General features: G+C 32.4%; 7 protein-coding genes across 7 annotated transcripts; 5 read left to right on the forward strand and 2 right to left on the reverse strand.

Moving 5' to 3' along the window:
- Positions 1 to 458: 458 nt before the first annotated feature.
- Positions 459 to 3,836, forward strand: GRR1 (SCF ubiquitin ligase complex subunit GRR1; the record flags this gene model as incomplete). The annotated part of the gene is made up of 1 exon (XM_003669565.1): positions 459 to 3,836. The coding sequence occupies one exon, from the start codon at positions 459 to 461 to the stop codon at positions 3,834 to 3,836; it is 3,378 nt and encodes a 1,125-aa protein (XP_003669613.1).
- A 442-nt stretch (positions 3,837 to 4,278) lies between these two features.
- Positions 4,279 to 7,269, reverse strand: BIR1 (survivin; the record flags this gene model as incomplete). The annotated part of the gene is made up of 1 exon (XM_003669566.1): positions 4,279 to 7,269. One exon carries the CDS (start codon positions 7,267 to 7,269, stop codon positions 4,279 to 4,281), a length of 2,991 nt encoding a protein of 996 aa, XP_003669614.1.
- A 384-nt stretch (positions 7,270 to 7,653) lies between these two features.
- On the forward strand, positions 7,654 to 8,223 carry NDAI0D00580 (uncharacterized protein; the record flags this gene model as incomplete). The annotated part of the gene is made up of 1 exon (XM_003669567.1): positions 7,654 to 8,223. The coding sequence occupies one exon, from the start codon at positions 7,654 to 7,656 to the stop codon at positions 8,221 to 8,223; it is 570 nt and encodes a 189-aa protein (XP_003669615.1).
- Positions 8,224 to 8,448: 225 nt separating this feature from the next.
- STE18 (Ste18p) lies at positions 8,449 to 8,763 on the reverse strand (the record flags this gene model as incomplete). Its single annotated transcript, XM_003669568.1, has 1 exon — positions 8,449 to 8,763. One exon carries the CDS (start codon positions 8,761 to 8,763, stop codon positions 8,449 to 8,451), a length of 315 nt encoding a protein of 104 aa, XP_003669616.1.
- A 1,995-nt stretch (positions 8,764 to 10,758) lies between these two features.
- On the forward strand, positions 10,759 to 11,742 carry NDAI0D00600 (uncharacterized protein; the record flags this gene model as incomplete). The annotated part of the gene is made up of 1 exon (XM_003669569.1): positions 10,759 to 11,742. The coding sequence occupies one exon, from the start codon at positions 10,759 to 10,761 to the stop codon at positions 11,740 to 11,742; it is 984 nt and encodes a 327-aa protein (XP_003669617.1).
- An 874-nt stretch (positions 11,743 to 12,616) lies between these two features.
- ENT2 (epsin) lies at positions 12,617 to 14,077 on the forward strand (the record flags this gene model as incomplete). The annotated part of the gene is made up of 1 exon (XM_003669570.1): positions 12,617 to 14,077. One exon carries the CDS (start codon positions 12,617 to 12,619, stop codon positions 14,075 to 14,077), a length of 1,461 nt encoding a protein of 486 aa, XP_003669618.1.
- A 643-nt stretch (positions 14,078 to 14,720) lies between these two features.
- On the forward strand, positions 14,721 to 17,471 carry HRD3 (ubiquitin ligase complex subunit HRD3; the record flags this gene model as incomplete). Its single annotated transcript, XM_003669571.1, has 1 exon — positions 14,721 to 17,471. The coding sequence occupies one exon, from the start codon at positions 14,721 to 14,723 to the stop codon at positions 17,469 to 17,471; it is 2,751 nt and encodes a 916-aa protein (XP_003669619.1).
- Between the last annotated feature and the right edge of the window lie 232 nt (positions 17,472 to 17,703).

Genomic DNA, 17,703 nt, shown 5'->3' on the forward strand with positions numbered 1-17,703 from the left:
GAAGTATATATTCTTCTTCTGTTTATTGCTTGGGTTTTTATATGATATAGAAGTTATTATATGTTATATTTGTGACACTTGTTAAAACAGAGGGTTATGAAACCCGTGCACCACAGCCAAAATTCAATAATAACAAAATTTGCCTCTTCAAATTTAAATATATGATAGAGCAGACTAATACAATTCTATTTGTCTCTTGGGGGACAAGAAAAGGTGTTCACATCTACAACCTCTATCAGATTGAAAGCAAATTGAAATAGGTTATTCTACATACTGTTGTATTTGGTATACTCGCCCACCAAAAAAACAAACCTGTGCTTCATTCAGTAGCTTTTTCCAGGAAAACGAAGAATTGACATCAATTCGTCCTAAGATAGCACATCAATACTACACGACAGTACTTTCATCATTCTTTGCCAAAGTGCTATATCTTCAAGAAATAACCGTAAAGGCCTATAATGAGTAACAACAACAGTAATGGAAACCAAAGTGTAAACAATGATGTTGATATGGATATTGACGATTTAAGTAACAATGAACAACCATCTATAAATCAGAATTCAAGACAGCAAAATCTATGGTATCCGACAAATCGTCAAGCGAGTACTGTATCGCAACTTCCAAGTTTATTTCGTCAAACATCCATTAGATTAGGCGATAACAATAACAATAATAATAATATGTTAAGAATGAGTGATGCAAACGTAACGACAACTACCAACATGAACCCGATACCGCATTCTGCTGATTTGCTTCTAGAAGCTTCTGCTTTGCTTGCTGATAATCCAAACCGAACTAGGAGTGCAAACATGAAAATGAATAACACTCATAGTAATAATAATAATAATAACAATAATGATTTATTGCTTACAATGGCCACGGATTTAGCTAATTTGCAAACAAATATAGAATTATTGTCAGAGGAAGACGCACAACAAGTCCTTGAATTTCAAACGTTATTAAGAGAGAAGACTATTTTATTTTTAAATAATATTGAGAAAAGAAGACAAGAAACCCTTGAGAATTTACACATAGATAATTTGAAATTGCAACATTCTCAATCCCCTCAGGCTTCCATCATTTTGAATAAATTGCAAAGAATGAGAGTGAGAGCTGTTGAAACTGAAACAAGAGAGTTACAAAAATTAAGATTGAAAATATTAACTATAGTCGATGAATATGAAAAATCCCTCGAATATTATTACACACACAGAGGTCTAGACACTAACTATATGACAATTATAAACCCAACGTATTTATTTAAAGAATGGGTTCAATCCTTAGATCCAGATACAAATCCAGAATTGACAGATGGATTGAATCAATTGAATGAAAAATCAAGAAGGTTATTAATTGATATTCTTCATACAACTAAAAACCCTGATTTATTTGCAAACCCACCACGAGATCAAGCATTAATACGATACAGTAATAATATGTACGTGCCATTCCCATTACATAAAATGCCGTCAGAAATATTACATTTAGTCTTGGATAAATTAGCGAATAGAAACGAGTTGGTCTATTTGCTAACAGTGAATAAATTATGGGCTGAAATAATCGTGAAAATAATATATTACAGACCACATTTGAATAAAAAACATCAATTAGAGCTATTTATGAGAACAATGAGCCGTACAAACACAGAAACAATATTTGATTATAGATCACTAATTAAAAGATTAAATTTTTCATTCGTTGGTGATTTCTTAACTGATGAAGAATTAATGTATTTTATTGGTTGTTCTAACTTGGAAAGGTTAACTTTAGTATTCTGCAAACATATTACAAGTGCCCCAGTGGCCGCAGTATTGAATAACTGTAAATATTTACAAAGTGTTGATATCACGGGGGTTAAAGAAATATCTGATGACGTGTTTGATTCTTTAGCACGAAGTTGTCCCAGATTACAAGGATTTTATGTACCTCAGGCAAAAACAGTGACATTAAATTCATTAACAAATTTTATTCATCATGTACCAATGTTGAAAAGAGTCAAAATCACTGCAAATGTAAATATGAATGATGAATTAGTTGAACTAATGGCTGATAAATGTCCATTACTTGTAGAGGTGGATATCACTTCGAGTCCGAATATTCATGATTCAAGTCTTTTGAAACTTTTCACAAAATTAACACAATTAAGAGAGTTTAGAATTACTCATAATCTAAACATAACTGATCAATTTGTTCTGGAATTATATAAGAAAGTGAAATTATTACCATCGTTAAGATTAATTGATTTCTCTAGTTGCGACCTTATCACTGATAGAATGATTGAAACGCTTGTTCTAATGGCTCCTAAATTAAGGAACGTGTTTGTGGGGAAATGTAGTAAAATTTCAGACAGGTCATTAAGAAGTTTAGCTAAATTGGGGAAAAATTTACAAACAGTCCATTTTGGTCATTGTTTTAATATTACAGATCAAGGTGTTCGAACATTGGTACAATCCTGTCCACGTATTCAATATGTGGATTTTGCATGTTGTACAAATTTAACAAATCGTACATTGTATGAATTGTCTGACTTAACAAGATTGAAAAGAATTGGTCTCGTGAAGTGCTCTCAAATGACCGACGAAGGATTATTGAACATGATTTCATTAAGAGGTAGAAATGATACGTTAGAGAGAGTTCATTTATCATATTGTTCTAATTTGACCATCTATCCAATTTACGAATTATTAATGGCATGTCCAAGATTATCACATTTATCATTAACTGCAGTACCATCATTTTTACGTCCCGATATAACAGCATTTTGTAGAACTGCTCCAGCTGATTTTAGCGATAATCAAAGACAAATTTTTTGTGTCTTTTCTGGCCGTGGTGTTCATAGATTACGTCATTATCTGATGAGCTTAACTACACCAACTGATAGTCCTCAAACCAGTATTCATGATGTATTGACAAGATATATAATAGCGAAAAATATGTTAAAACCAGGAGAATCAATAAAAGATGCTATAAAAAGAATAACAAAAGATTTAACTAAGGAATCTGCTGCCATATTGACAGCAACATCTATAAATCAAATCAGTGGAATTAATACAGATTATTCACATATAGAATTTGGAGCTATCCCTAATCTTATAAGTTGGACTAGGGAATCTGTTGAGTATGACGAGGCTACAATAACAGGTACAGATGAATTGATAGATGAAGTTGATACATCATTTTGTGATGATCCGTTTCAAGAACGCTTTAATAATGGAGAAGTGATTGTGGCACCAGGAGCAACACGTGAGTTAAATCGTCAATTATGTCACGCAATAAAGAAATTCCATGAATTATTCGATCGTGTTGAAGATTTTGAAGTCAATGTTGCAAGTCTAGCAAGAGTTCAATTCCAATTTACTGGGTTTCTTCTACAGGAAATGTCAAATATTTATCTTCAACTGGATGATTGGAATAATTTATTAGCCCGTATGCAAATGGAAACTTATCGATCTGGAATCGAGGAAAATATACGTGGGTTTTATACATGGAAATTGTCATTTGTTGAAAAACCAGAGAAAGCATTGGAGAAATTCGAAATTTCCACTGTCGTCCTGAGACTTTACCTAAAAGATAGTTTAGCATTATTAGCGAGACAAAGAGAGTTAATACTTGCACAGCAAAGAAATGGCTGGAATGCCAATGGAAATGGAAACCAAGGTGAAAATGGAGCTCCCGATGCTGTTCAAAATATAAATGATAGAGCACCGCTATCACCGGAACAAATGCGAATATTACAATTTGGACTGCCTGCTGAAGTAATCATGGATGAAGATAGATTAAGGACACAAGTAGGAGAAAGTAGGTCGGAGACTCCAGAGGAAGAAGTGACGGATTAATGATGATAATGAATAATTTTGGAACTGTAGTTAATCAAGTGCTAATATTGAGGGAAATGCTTTTCGAAAAAGAAACAAAACCGGAAAATGTCGTTATGAAATATCTAATCATAATATAATTAATTAAATATAATTTTTGTCATACATTCATATTAGTATTTGTAGTCAAAGCGGTGGCTAAGTCAATGAACCATACAATAATAGTATTATTGAGGATATCCACTAGGTTTTTTTTTATTAGTTTTATGAGAAGTGACGTTACATACATATTATATAGTCTATTATATTATATATATTTTTATTTTATTTGCTTACTCGGTGGTGAGTCCCAAGCTCCTGGCCAACTTGATCAAAATTTCATCATCATTTTCATTATCTTCAAAAGACTCTATCAGCTTTTTTGTACTATCGAATTGATCTCTTAAATATTCTAGTTTTGCATTCATCGTCTTTTGAAATTCCTGGAATAAATTATTTTTTTACTTTTAATCCATTCTTCAAAAGTCATATCTAATTCAGTATTAGGCATTTGATTAATGAAAAATGTTAAGTCTCCATCTCTATCATGATGTAGCGTCGCATCATTATTATTAATATATTTCAATAATTTATGGAAGTATTTCTTAACAATTAACGTATTCTCATCAATTTTATTCAATTCTTGTAAAAAATCGTTGTTTTTATACTCTTCTTCAATTTTAAACCGTTCTTCTAATGGTGATGGACTAATTCTCGGTTGAGAGGATGGTACTTCTGGCATTTCGAAATCTACTTGAACTGAAGAATCTGGGTTTGTAGCTGCATGTTGAGATTCATTTTCAACAACAGGAACTGATGATTGTTTTAATGGCGTTTGAATGGAATATGAATGTGAAAGTGATCGTTCTTGCAATATGTGCATGGTGGAAATGTTTGACGAATGTTGATTTAATCCTATCAAATTGAATTTTGAACTAGAATTGGAATTAACATTGAAATTTGATTCATGTTGCGGTAATATGATACTTGTTCTATTAGAGATGCCTAAGACGCCGCCTGTTCTCATGTTTGAACCTGCCTTCACAAAATCAGGAACAGAAGTTGATTCCATTGGAGGCGTACCTTCTTCTTTCTTATTTGCTCTAAGGGAAGGACTTTGTTCTATAATCCCGTTATCATCTGGATATAATTCTAACAGAGCAGGTAACGGATCTTTTTTTTCGGACTTGGAATTGGAGTAGATGATGTACTTGATGAGGATGAGGAAGACGTTGAAGACGAAGAGGATGAATGGGTTTGAAGGCGAAGCTGCCATAGCTTTATCATGTTGTATGAGAGCTCTCGTCGTCAAAGGCGTACTTTCCATCTCTAAATCATTGACATTACTTAAACGAATGCTGTTATTAGCGAGTTCATTATTTTCCGGTACTTGCTCTATGCGATCATTGTTATTCACAAGTTTGACGGTTTCCTCCGCACGTAATGGTTCTTGCTTAGATTTCTTTGATTCATCCAGTTCTAATGCATTAATTGGCTGCTCTTTAACATCTTCTATTTCTAGCGGTATTGAGGGAATCGATTCTAAAGAATCTTGATTTGACCCTAAATTCGATGAAGAAGAGCGGTCAGAATTAGGTTCGGATTCAGATCCAGATTCAAACTCAGAACTCGGGGAATAAGAAGACGATCCTGAGGTTGATGATACTGAAGTGCTCCTTTTCCTAGTTTTAATAGTGGATACACTACCTTTCTCCTGATCTTTATCTTTTTGAAACGGCTCTATATATTCTGTCTCTTTTGATAAAGATGGTGCGGGGGAATTCATTTTTCCAATAGAAGGACGAGGTGTTGATGAAGTGTCTACTTTATCTTTCGAACTTTGGGCTCTTTGGTTACCAGTAGCTTTAATGATATTATCTTCATCCCTTGGTGCAATGCCTACTTGTTTGCGTCTACTTGTTTTATTGGCCGTGAATTTTATGAGTGGGATTGCCTTTAATTTGGATAAATCATCCATATCGTCTGTCACGTTGTCATTCTCAATATTTTTGGAGTTATTGTTGTTGTCAACATGTTCTATCTCAGTAGCCTTGGTTCTATTTTCAGCAGACAGAGGCGTGGGAGATTGCTTTGTAGTACTTGGTGTTTCTTTTGATAAGTGTACTGAGGATGTGGGGATTGGGATATCGAATGTACTATGTCCTTGATTACTAAAACTAAATTCATCGTTTGTACTATCATCAATAATTGGATTAATTCTTTGTTTGCTCTGAGATGAAGCTTTTTTGTCGGTAGTATTTCGTTTCCTGTTAACATGCCCATGGAAATTTACTACTAAATCTTTATCAGTATTTTTCTTCTTTTGAGACAACGACATTGATAAGGACGAAGATGAATTATTATTCAAAGAAGTTTCATTTTCAGAGATCATTTGAGGTGAAAGTTTTTGTAATTTTCTTTTCTTTCTTATGGGTGATGAAGAGATGACATCATTGTCCTTTCTATTATTATTGTCCTTATTATTATCCGTAACGTTTCTGGATGGGTCCGTAGTTTTATTTGGATTGGATGCAGGTGAAAAATTTTGATCTATTGATTGTAATGACGTCGAATTGGGAATATTATTTGTATAGTCGAAAGTCGAGCTTTCCTTTGATTTTATATTATTTTTACTATTGTTGATGTTGATATTTTTTGTATTTATCATTCTCTCTAAGAAATAACATTTTTTACTGTTCTTTTCTATCTTTTGTATATGATGTTCTTTGGGAGACAAGTTATTATTCGTTTCATCAGGGATGATTAAAGTATTACAATACCAACAATAACAAGAATGTTTAAAGTTTTTTTTATTTTGTTTATCTTTCAAAAGATTATTGAATTTAGTAAATGAAGGATCATATTTTACCAAACCAGCTTCCTTGATAGATATTTCATTCCAATTGTTTGATGGTTGAAAAAACCATGGATCACCTTTAAAAGTACTCCACGCTGCATTTATTGTATCTGGGTTTTCAAAGATTTTCGAATAGAGGTTCGACAATGGAATTGACGATATACTATTATTCTGATTATTTGTCAATGACAATTCATCCTCTAATGCTGATAATTTCATTTGTAAAATTGAACAATTGGGTGAAGAATCCAAATGTTTTTTCAATACTTTTGTAAATGTTTGGATAATAGATTTAGTCCTACATTTTTGAAAGTTTGATGTAAGATGATGACAATAAATGCAACAAACTGCATCTCTGTGAATTTGGTTTGTTTTAGGATCTTTAAATGGATGATAAAAGAATCCTAATTGGGACATATTTTCGAATGGTATCACTGTATATCTCCATTTAAATTTTTTCTTATCAATTGTTGTTGTTTCCCTAAATGTTTGTAATCTTGAATCAATGCTGTAGAGTGGAGAATCAGATGGAATATCTAATTTGATTGTCTTACTCATGTTTTTTTGCTTTTGTTTTGGGAAATACCAGGTTATGAAAGAGTATGTGTTTCAGTTTTAGAGAAGGGTTCCAGAGAAAAGACAATTAAGGATGTTTGTAGCAATTATAAAATAGTTGAAGGTAACTTATTTTCCACTGTTTTTATGTATATGTTTTCTCGTTCGATGAGTTTGCTGTTCAAGAATAATAATTAATAGATGTTAAATGTTCTTGAACAAAATTTCATGTTAAACACGTAAAGAGACAATTTAAAGGAAACAACAGGTATTGAGAGGAAGAGACAAGGAAGAAGGTAAGTAAGTAGATAATAAAGGGGGTATCAAGAAAGTGAAACTAGGCATAGAATCAACGGCAATAATAGTAAATAATAAGAATATCCTAGTATGGTAATGATACATTTGAACAAGAAACATATCCGTTTAGTAGTGGGGATAATTACGATGGTAACTATATTTGTATTGATTACAAGATATTCAGAGGAATTACAAGGACAAATAAATAATATAAGTTCAAGTACAAGTAATAGTAGTGGTAATAACGAGAAGGAAAGAGATCCAGAAGCAGAAGCTAAACACAAAAAGATGATGGAAGAAACCATAATGCCATCTATGACTGATACAAAAGCAAAGAAAGAATTAGGTAATGCATCATGGAAATATTTCCATACTTTATTGGCTAGATTTCCAGAGAATCCTACAGATGAGGAAAGATCAAAATTAAAATCATTTATACAATTATATGCAGAGCTATATCCTTGTGGGGAATGTTCGTATCATTTTGTTAAATTATTAGATAAGCATCCTGTTCAAACTTCCAGCAGGTTGGCTGCTGCAACTTGGGGGTGTCATATGCATAATATTGTTAATCAATTTTTGAAAAAGAAACAATATGATTGTTCTAAAATTCTTGAAGATTATGATTGTGGTTGTGGCGGTGGGCCTAAACAAAAGTAAAATAAAGGATAACTGAACAAGTCATGAATTAGATTACAAAACAACCTTTTTAATGAGAAAATAATAGCTTTTCTTTTCTTTTTTTTTTTGTGCGTGTATACGTGTGTGTGTATGCTCTCTTTTAGTGTGAAAATATAATATAATATTATTTTATATTATATTATATTATTGTTATTATTATATGTACATTGGCTATTATACAAAAATTATTCTGATTACGTAAAATCACATAATGGTACAACATCCGGCAGAATTTGAAGAAGTAGTTGGTCTTTGTATGGATCGTTTTAAATTATTTCTAAAATGGTTGGAACCAGGTGGTGGATATCCCCAAATATCAGGCAAAGTATAATCTTTTGTATTATTTGTATAATTTATAATTGTTAAGCATGCATTTGATGCAGTAATTCTTTCACGACTCAATTCGTTTCTCAATTTATTGTTTAATTCATTGATTCTTTTCAATTTTATATTTTTAATCTTTAAATTTAATTGTTGCTTTTGTTGCGAAAATGGTTGTTGCTCTTGAAGGTTTGACATTTAATGGCGAATGTTTTTTGTTTTTCTTTTTTTTTTTTGACTTTTCAATTTCAATTACTACTTGATAACACTGTTTAATGAAATATATTATGTATCCTTTCTTCAATAAATCGACTTGCTTTGAGACAACTTTGTTTTGAATATAGTAATTTCAATTAACAAGTATATATATATATATTTTTTTCATGTTAAATTTTACATCAAAAAACAGACTACGGAGTGAAACCTCCGCACATAAAAGTAGGCTTAAGATGTCGAGGGGTTATATCTTGAAACATAATAAAACATATATACATATATATTCATTGTAGAGGAATGGTATATTCCCCTGATTTTAGCCCCTCTATATATATCTATATCATCATAATTCGTTGTTGATGAAAAATAGTTATTGATTTAATTCAAGAATATAGAAAAGGAGTATGTAGTACAATTCTTAAGATGTCAGAGGATTGAATTCAATCCGTTGAGAAGAAGATCCTGGAACCACCACTCACTTTATTTGTAAAGAATCGTCTACCGGTTGTTTCTAAGACTTTCACTTAGTGAATTGAAATTCTTGCTATGTATGCAAAGATAAAAATCAGAGGAATGAAAGGAAGATTATTAAAACGAGATGAGAAGAGACAAAGTGATATACTTAAATGTAACAAGATTAAGACCAAGATTGAATGCTATATACCCTTCTATGGAAGTTAATTACTTGACTTATCAAATATTATGTTAATGGCAATTAACGACCAGTAACGAACGATGTTTACCTATCTATATTGTATGTAACCAGGTGAGACGCTTTTTGGGACACTTTCATAGTTTTTCAACAAAAGGGGGGTAACCCAGATATAAATTAAGTCCTTAGGGCAAGCCGTTGGGATATAAAAGGGTTCCTAGAAGCTGTGAGGCCAAAAAAAAAATTCCATGTCATAAATTTTCCAAGGTCTAGATAACTATATAAATATATATTTAAACTTGAAATTAAAAAAAATCACTTAGCATTACACTACTTAGGGACTATAAAGCAAAGAGTTTAGCTTAAAGACTTCCCTCCTCTAAGACTGTAAATATATTGACTAGTTCATCTCCGTTCATTTGATTCGCAGAAAGATAGTACCAAATAAAGTGATGGTAGACTTGTGGAAGAGAGAGGGAAATGGAATACTTGTGTCGCACCTGAGTATATCCTTTTAAGCAAGGGAGTTCTAAAATGTTTTCTCTCTTGTTCAGATCTTTACCAATCTATCTGCGTGTTTTTTTTTTTACGTATTTCTGATACCTAACTCAGTCAAGAACAGAGAGCTTAGTTTGCCAAATACTGTTTAGAGAAAAGAGCAGACTCTTATTTCACACCGAGTTGTATATGTTCTGTACGTATATACTTCCAAAGATACGACGTACTATCATGGTTTGATGTTTAACTTCCGTGGAATAAAATCAACAACATGAATAGTACGTCTTTGCATTCGTACTTTTCTTTATACTCCGTGTCACCTTTGTTTTTTTCGCGGGTTATAGACGGATATTACCTTAATATGCCATTTTGTGAAGAGTAACCTTCCTTTCTTTTGTTCCTTGCTATACACTCTCGAGCATATACAAACGACTACAGGTTTCAATGACATGAAGATACGTACATTGGGTCAGATCTAAAATGAATACCCGTCTCAACTCCGTTTACCATCGAATCTTTGAAGGTTTGTGTGCATGTTTCCTCTCATGTTAGGAATCAGGGGGAGTGGTCGATGAAAGAGCGTCAATTACGTACTTGGAATGTAAGTCTATATTGGGAAGTGTAGGTGAAGACACGACATTATTGCTTATTTCAAATTCTAAAAAGAATAACGTATATAAAGCCAAAACATGCTTTCTTAAATCACAATTCTACTTTTTTTTTTTCCTTGGAACGGCTCCTCAACCATTAAACATCTTCATAAAAACACCATCAAATCACTAAAGACAAAACAAAACAAAACAAAAACAAATATATATTTAACTAAAATGACTAAATTAGTCGAACAAGTTCAATCTCACCATAATTGTTGGTTGCATGTCATATGGTTCCAAAAACTTGGTCTGAATGGGTTGAAGATGACAAGGAAAAAGTTTTTCCAAATCTTAAAACATTGTTACGATATTGGATTCCGTACTTTCGATACCGCTGATGTCTATTCCAATGGTGAAAGTGAAAGATTGTTAGGTGAATTTTTAAAAGAATTCAATATTAAAAAGGGAAACAGTGGTTATTTGCTAACGAAGACGTATTTCCCGATGGATGAAACATTAGTTTTAGCCATGGTTGAAGCTCCACAATCGGAGAGTGGTGTTTTGGACCTGGTTAATCAACAAGGTCTATCTCGTAAACATATTTTACAAGCTGTTAAAAACTCAGTGGAAAGATTAGGCACTTATATTGATGTTTTACAAATTCATAGATTTGATTCAACTACACCAATTAAGGGAACTATGAAGGCATTGAATGACGTTGTCGAAAATGGCGATGTTAGATATATCGGTGCTTCTTCCATGTTACCAACTCAATTTGTTGAAATGCAAGCAGTAGCTGATAAGTATGATTGGTTCCAATTTGTCAACGTTCAATCTCAATATAATTTGTTATACAGAAAGGACGAACGTGATTGTAAGAAACATAACATTGCATTAACTCCATGGTCACCAAATTATCAAAGTTTGTTAACCATATCAGTCGGTGTTGAATCCATTAGATCTAAGACAGATAAGTCATCCTTGATTGAAATCTGCAAAATTTGGATGCTGCAACATAAGGAAATCATTAATCGTGTTGAAGACTTGTCGAAAAAGAAAGGTGCACCAATGGCTACCATTCCTACCGCATGGGTTATGGCGATGGTTTGTCAGTCTATTGTTGGGAGGTCTTCGGTTAAAAGGGTTGACGAAGCAAGGGAGGCTTTAAAGATCAAGTTTACTGAAGAGGAGTTGGCTTATTTAGAAAAAACCTTATAAACCAAGGGAATTTATGTTTCATGCGTGAGTGAACATACGTAGCCTGGGTCAATTCATTGAGCTCCAAATATGACGAACTAATAAGATAAAAGATTAGAAAAGCTCTCACTAATACATAAAATACGTAATGACAAAATGCATATAGTGGATCAATGTATACACTATTAAGTAGCCGTTATGTAGTCTAAAAACAGCGACACTGCCAGTTCTCAAGTAGAAGAGCGGAGATATTCCAATGAGTTTAGTGCTAAATCAATACAGTTATTCAAAATGGATTATGTGTGTATATGTGGCCTTAAAATAGGCAAACAAAAAACAAAAAGCGTTAGGTGTTACGCGTTGGTGGGACCTTTGAGGCTTCTGAAAGAGAGAGTTTATTATGGCCAATAAATGAATGACCGGGGTTTCTAAAATTTGTTTTTTTGGTAGAGGTCAACAATCAGAAGAAAAGGGGAGAAAATATGTGTCAAGTCCCCTGACCTGGGTGTAATATTTCCTCAAGATCACTATCCACGTCGCACTCAAGGGAAATAAAGACTGATATCACGTGCCCGGACGTACAGACAACATAGTATAATATTATAGTACTAAATAATATAGAATGGCGTAGTAAGTAAACAGTTTGTCAAAGAGAGACCCTATTTATAATATAGATATAGATATAGATATACAGAAACAGATATACAGATACATATATTTATGTATTATTCAGTAAGCAAGTGAGTGAGTGAGAGAACATCAAGATAACATAACATACCATAAGTGAATAGTATAATCACCTAGACTGGAAATAATACTAGACAGAATATAACTATAACTATAACTATAACTATAACTATACCACGAAGAGAGAAACACTATACAGTACAACACCATGTCTAAACAGTTTGTTCGTTCTGCAAAGAACATGATGAAAGGTTACTCAACCACTCAAGTCCTTGTCAGAGACGCTACATCCAATGATTCCAGTAACCCTAGTTTTGAAATCCTTTATGAAATTAGTAAAAGATCCTTTGATTCAGTGGATTTCTTCGAAATTATGGATATGCTTGACAAAAGATTGAATGACAAGGGTAAATATTGGAAACATATCGCTAAATCATTGACTGTATTGGATTATTTAGTTAGATTTGGTTCAGAAAATTGTGTTCTTTGGTGTAAACAAAATTTGTACATTATTAAAACTTTAAAGGAGTTTAAATTAGAAGATGATAACGTGGATGAAAGTTCCATTATTAGAGTTAAAGCAAAGGAATTGACGGCGTTATTGCAAGATGACGAAAGATTGAAAGAGGAAAGAAGTATTAATTTGAAAAATAACAGAAGAAGTGAAAGAAAAAATAGAAGTAGAAGAGGTACTAATGCCACAAGGAGAGGTACAAAATCAGATGAAGATTTACAAAAAGCTTTAGAGGAAAGTAGAATAACTGCTGAAGAAGATGAACGTCGTAGAAGAGAATTGGCTCAATATGATAATCAAGATACTGATTATCAAACTGCTTTACAATTAAGTAAAGAAGAAGAAGAATTGAAAAAATTACAAGAATTACAAAGATTACAACAATTACAACAGCAACAACAACAACAAATGCAATTTCAACAACAACCACAACAACAAGAACAAGTATATTATGATATCTTTGGTAATCCAATTTCTCCTGAAGAATATTTACAATTTCAACAACAACAACAAGCTTTTGCTCAACAACAAGCTTTACAACAACAGCATTTGGAACAACAAAGATTAGCTGAAGAACAATATAGACTCTTGCAACAGCAACAGCAACAGCAACAGCAACAAGCTTATACTCAACAACAACAATCCTTGCAACCTTTACCAACGGGCTCCAATAATCCATTTGCATTAAATGCCACAATCAACACTTCACCAATACGTCCAGCGGAACAACAACCACAACCACAATTCACGGCACCTCAACAGCAACAACAACCACTACAACAACCATTAAAGCAAACGAGAACAGGGAACCAATCTATTTCAGACAAATACAATGAATTAAACAACTTATTAGCCTCAGGGACAGGAATCGATACATTCGGTAACACAGGTGATCAACGTATCCCAGCACAACATACTCAAACTGGTACATTCATTAATTCTCAAGGAACAGGATATAAACAAATTGTTAATGATCCTGTCAAGAAGAATCCATTCTTGAATAATCAATATACAGGCTTACCAAGTTCAAATATTGTCCCATCTCATACTGGCTACGGATTCGGTAATGGTCCTCAACAAGGGCAAGGACAAGCACCACCGCCACAACAACAACAACAACAATCCCAACAAAGTTTTAGTTTGATCGATTTGTAATCTTACAAGTTTTTGAAATAAACAGAACAGTGGAGAAAGAAAAACGGAATTGAAAAGAAAAAAAAGAAGAAAAAGATACTATTACAACAACATATATATATGTAATCTATATGGATCCCTTTTCGAAAACATTCATACCTACATACATATATAATAACACTTTTTTATATAATGGAGTATAAAAATTAGATGAAAAGAACAAAAAAGAAAAGACAAACTATTATTCGTATAGCATAAAAAGATACCAAATACATGTAGGATGGGATCTCTTTAATGGGTCATTTGATATGAGAATAGCCTTTCAAATAAGTCTTTACCATTGTATAGTTGTTATAGTGACAGTGCTAACAGGCGCGGAATATTTTAAAGGACAACTAGACAGATTTATAACACTATACATATATATTCTATGTATGCACAATCTTGTATAGTACAAATACAAAGAGAGCACTTCCTTTTGACAAGAGAACTTTCAAATGCAAAGAAGTGAATTGGTACATAAAAATTTTTTATTCTTGTAACATCGAAGTGATTTTTGCTTGAACTTCCTATCCTTTTTATGGAAAACACATTATTTTTTTTTACCTATAATAAAACAAACTCCCCTGCTTAAAGACAACACTCCATAGCAAACCAAACAAAAATGAGAAAACCTATAATATCCGTTACAAATTGCTATACTTGCATACTCATATTTGTACTTATACTCGTACCATTTTTATCATTTACAGCCGCCGCTCAAGAGGAAGTACAACAACAACAACAATACGAAGAACAACTCGTAGGGCAACAACTCGAAGATCCTTGGAATTATGAAATTCAATCACTCATAGAACAACTACCTCCCATATCGGATCCTTTAAACCCTTCCTTATCTTCATCATCCTCAAACAATACATTAAGTCGTCGTGATAATCTTTATGATAAAAGCTTTTATTTACCAATGGATTATTCCATTGAAAATGAAGAAATAATTTCAAACCAATTTTGGTCCAAAAATATAACAAATTTACAATCCAAATTATATGATTCCTTATTGATTTCTAGTGAAAATTTCAATAACGTTCAATCGACATACCTTTTATCACAAATTCATCTTTATGGTAAATTTGGATTCCCACAAAATAAATCAGAAGCGCACAAAACATTATTAAAATTTAACCAACTAACTAATTTCAATAATCATACTGCATTATTTGATTTAGCAATGATGTATTCCACTGGACTTTTTGGTACCATACCAATAGACATTTCAAAATCATTAATTTATTTCCAAAAATCAGCAAGTTTAGGAAACCTAATGGCAAAACAAGTAATGGCATATAAATATTACATGGGTTTAAACGTACCAAGAGATTTTAATAAAGCTTTATTATTATATAATGAAATTTCCACCACGTTAAGAACCATCTCTCCCACATCATATTTCAAATTTTTACATTGGGATATTAATTTCCCAGATTTAGAAACTTTCCAAGTTAGAATACTTGATTTTAATAAGAAAAATTTCGGTCTCTTGGGGAAAGGTTTAAGTTCAGTGGCAAGTTCCATTACAAGAAGAAAGGCAATTAGACCAGATATTACATCTTCTGTTTTGACTCAAATGAATCCCGGTGGACAGATCGTTTTACAATTTGGTCTTGGTGCTGATATTAATTCATTCTCACTTTCAGAAAATGATGATCGGAATGAGGATGATGTTTATGATGAAGACCAATTAGTTGATCTCTTTTATACAGCATGGGATCTTTATAAGGGAACGTATACTCAATTACGTGATGTTCCACAAGCTAAAAGAATTCTTGAAAAAATTATCAAAGATTATGAAAATGATGTTGATTTTATGGATAATTTACAACGATTTTTCTTTTCAAAATCTTTAGATTTATTAGGTCATATTTATTTTATGGGTGAACATATTGAAACACCACCAAATGAAGATCCAAAACCTGACTTAAATATTGCAATCCATTATCTTGAAAGAGCTGTTAAAGTGTTAGAGACATCTACCGTAGTGAAAAGTCGTGCTAATGTGGATTTAGCTTTAATTTGTCATTATGCAGAAAATAATATTCCAAAGGCATTAGGATTCTATAATAAAATGGTTGACAGTCGTTATAATAATGGTAACATTGATTATCAATTATCAAAATTAGCTAAAGAACATCCAGATCTCAAAAATCTAGGTGATCCAATGGTACATTTACAAAATGCATTTATGAAAAGGTATCCCCCTGCTGTCTATGATTATGCAAAGATGCTTGAGAGTGGAGTCAATGGTAAATACAACGTTGAAGAAACAACATATATTTACAAGGCATTTGCGGAAGAAATGGAACCTATAATGGCACCACATTTACAAAATGCATTCCGTCAATTATTATTAGGTAACATTGAAATTGCATTATGGGAATATTCAAAAGCTGCTGAACAAGGTTATGAAACTGCTCAAGTTTCTGCTGCTTCGTTAATGTATCAAACACCATTTAAATTTGAACCTAATCCAACTACCACTCCTGAAAGGAAAAATATGGCTATAACATATTTTTCAAGAGCATTTAAACAAAATAATGTTGATGCTGGGGTTGTGGCAGGTGATATTTATTATGATATGGGTCAATTTGATAAAGCTATAAGTATTTATCAAAGTGCTGCTTTGAAAATGTCACCACAAGCAGTTTGGGATCTTGGTTATATGTATGAACATGGGTTGGGTGTTCCAAAGGATATTCATTTAGCTAAAAGATATTATGATCAAATTTTGGAAATTAATCATAAATTGTTTATTGCGTCCAAATTAAGTGTTTGGAAATTACAATTTAATATATGGATTGATTGGTTAAAAGAAACCAAGATTTATAAACTTTTCATTAAATTGATTCTCAATCGTATCAAACTCAGAACTACTAATATACCATTTGTGGACATGATGAATCCCATAATACCAATTAAACAAAGCCACATGGTTCACAATTATACAAATAAATTAAAATCATTTATTTTTCAGGAGACGAAATATCTAACAACTTCTGTCAATGTCAACTCTAATACAACGATTATTTCAAGACCTCCAAGGAAAATTATTGTTCAACCAGGATTAGAAAGTTTACGTGGGATCAACGGAGAACAACATGCAGATGATGAATCATTTTTCAGTTCACTTGGATTAAATACAGAAGATTTATTAACCATGGGATTAATATTATTTATGTTCTTAATGACTATAGTATTAAGAATAGTTGGACCCAGACAAGATTGGAATATTGGGATTAATGGTATTCCAATACAAAGAGATCAAGATGATAGAGAGGGTCAAGATGGTGGAAATGCGGGTGCACCTAGAGGTGCGGGAGGTATCTTCGGCAACTTAGATATTCAAGTTGTAGCAATATAAAAAAAAAGTCCAGAGCAATGACGTAAATGACGTATATTTATATAAAAAAACAAGATATAATATATAGAACTTAAAATAACGAACATCAACATCGATGAACTTGATCCCAGTCCCCATCTTATGTCTTAAGCATCGTCTTCTTCATGATGATGTTGTTTGTTGTTGCTGTTCTTACTAAAACAAATTGGTTACCCGAAACACCATAAATTTAANCTTACCGACGTGTTGGATT

Source organism: Naumovozyma dairenensis, chromosome 4 (assembly GCF_000227115.2).
Source record: "Naumovozyma dairenensis CBS 421 chromosome 4, complete genome".
NCBI lineage: Eukaryota > Fungi > Ascomycota > Saccharomycetes > Saccharomycetales > Saccharomycetaceae > Naumovozyma > Naumovozyma dairenensis.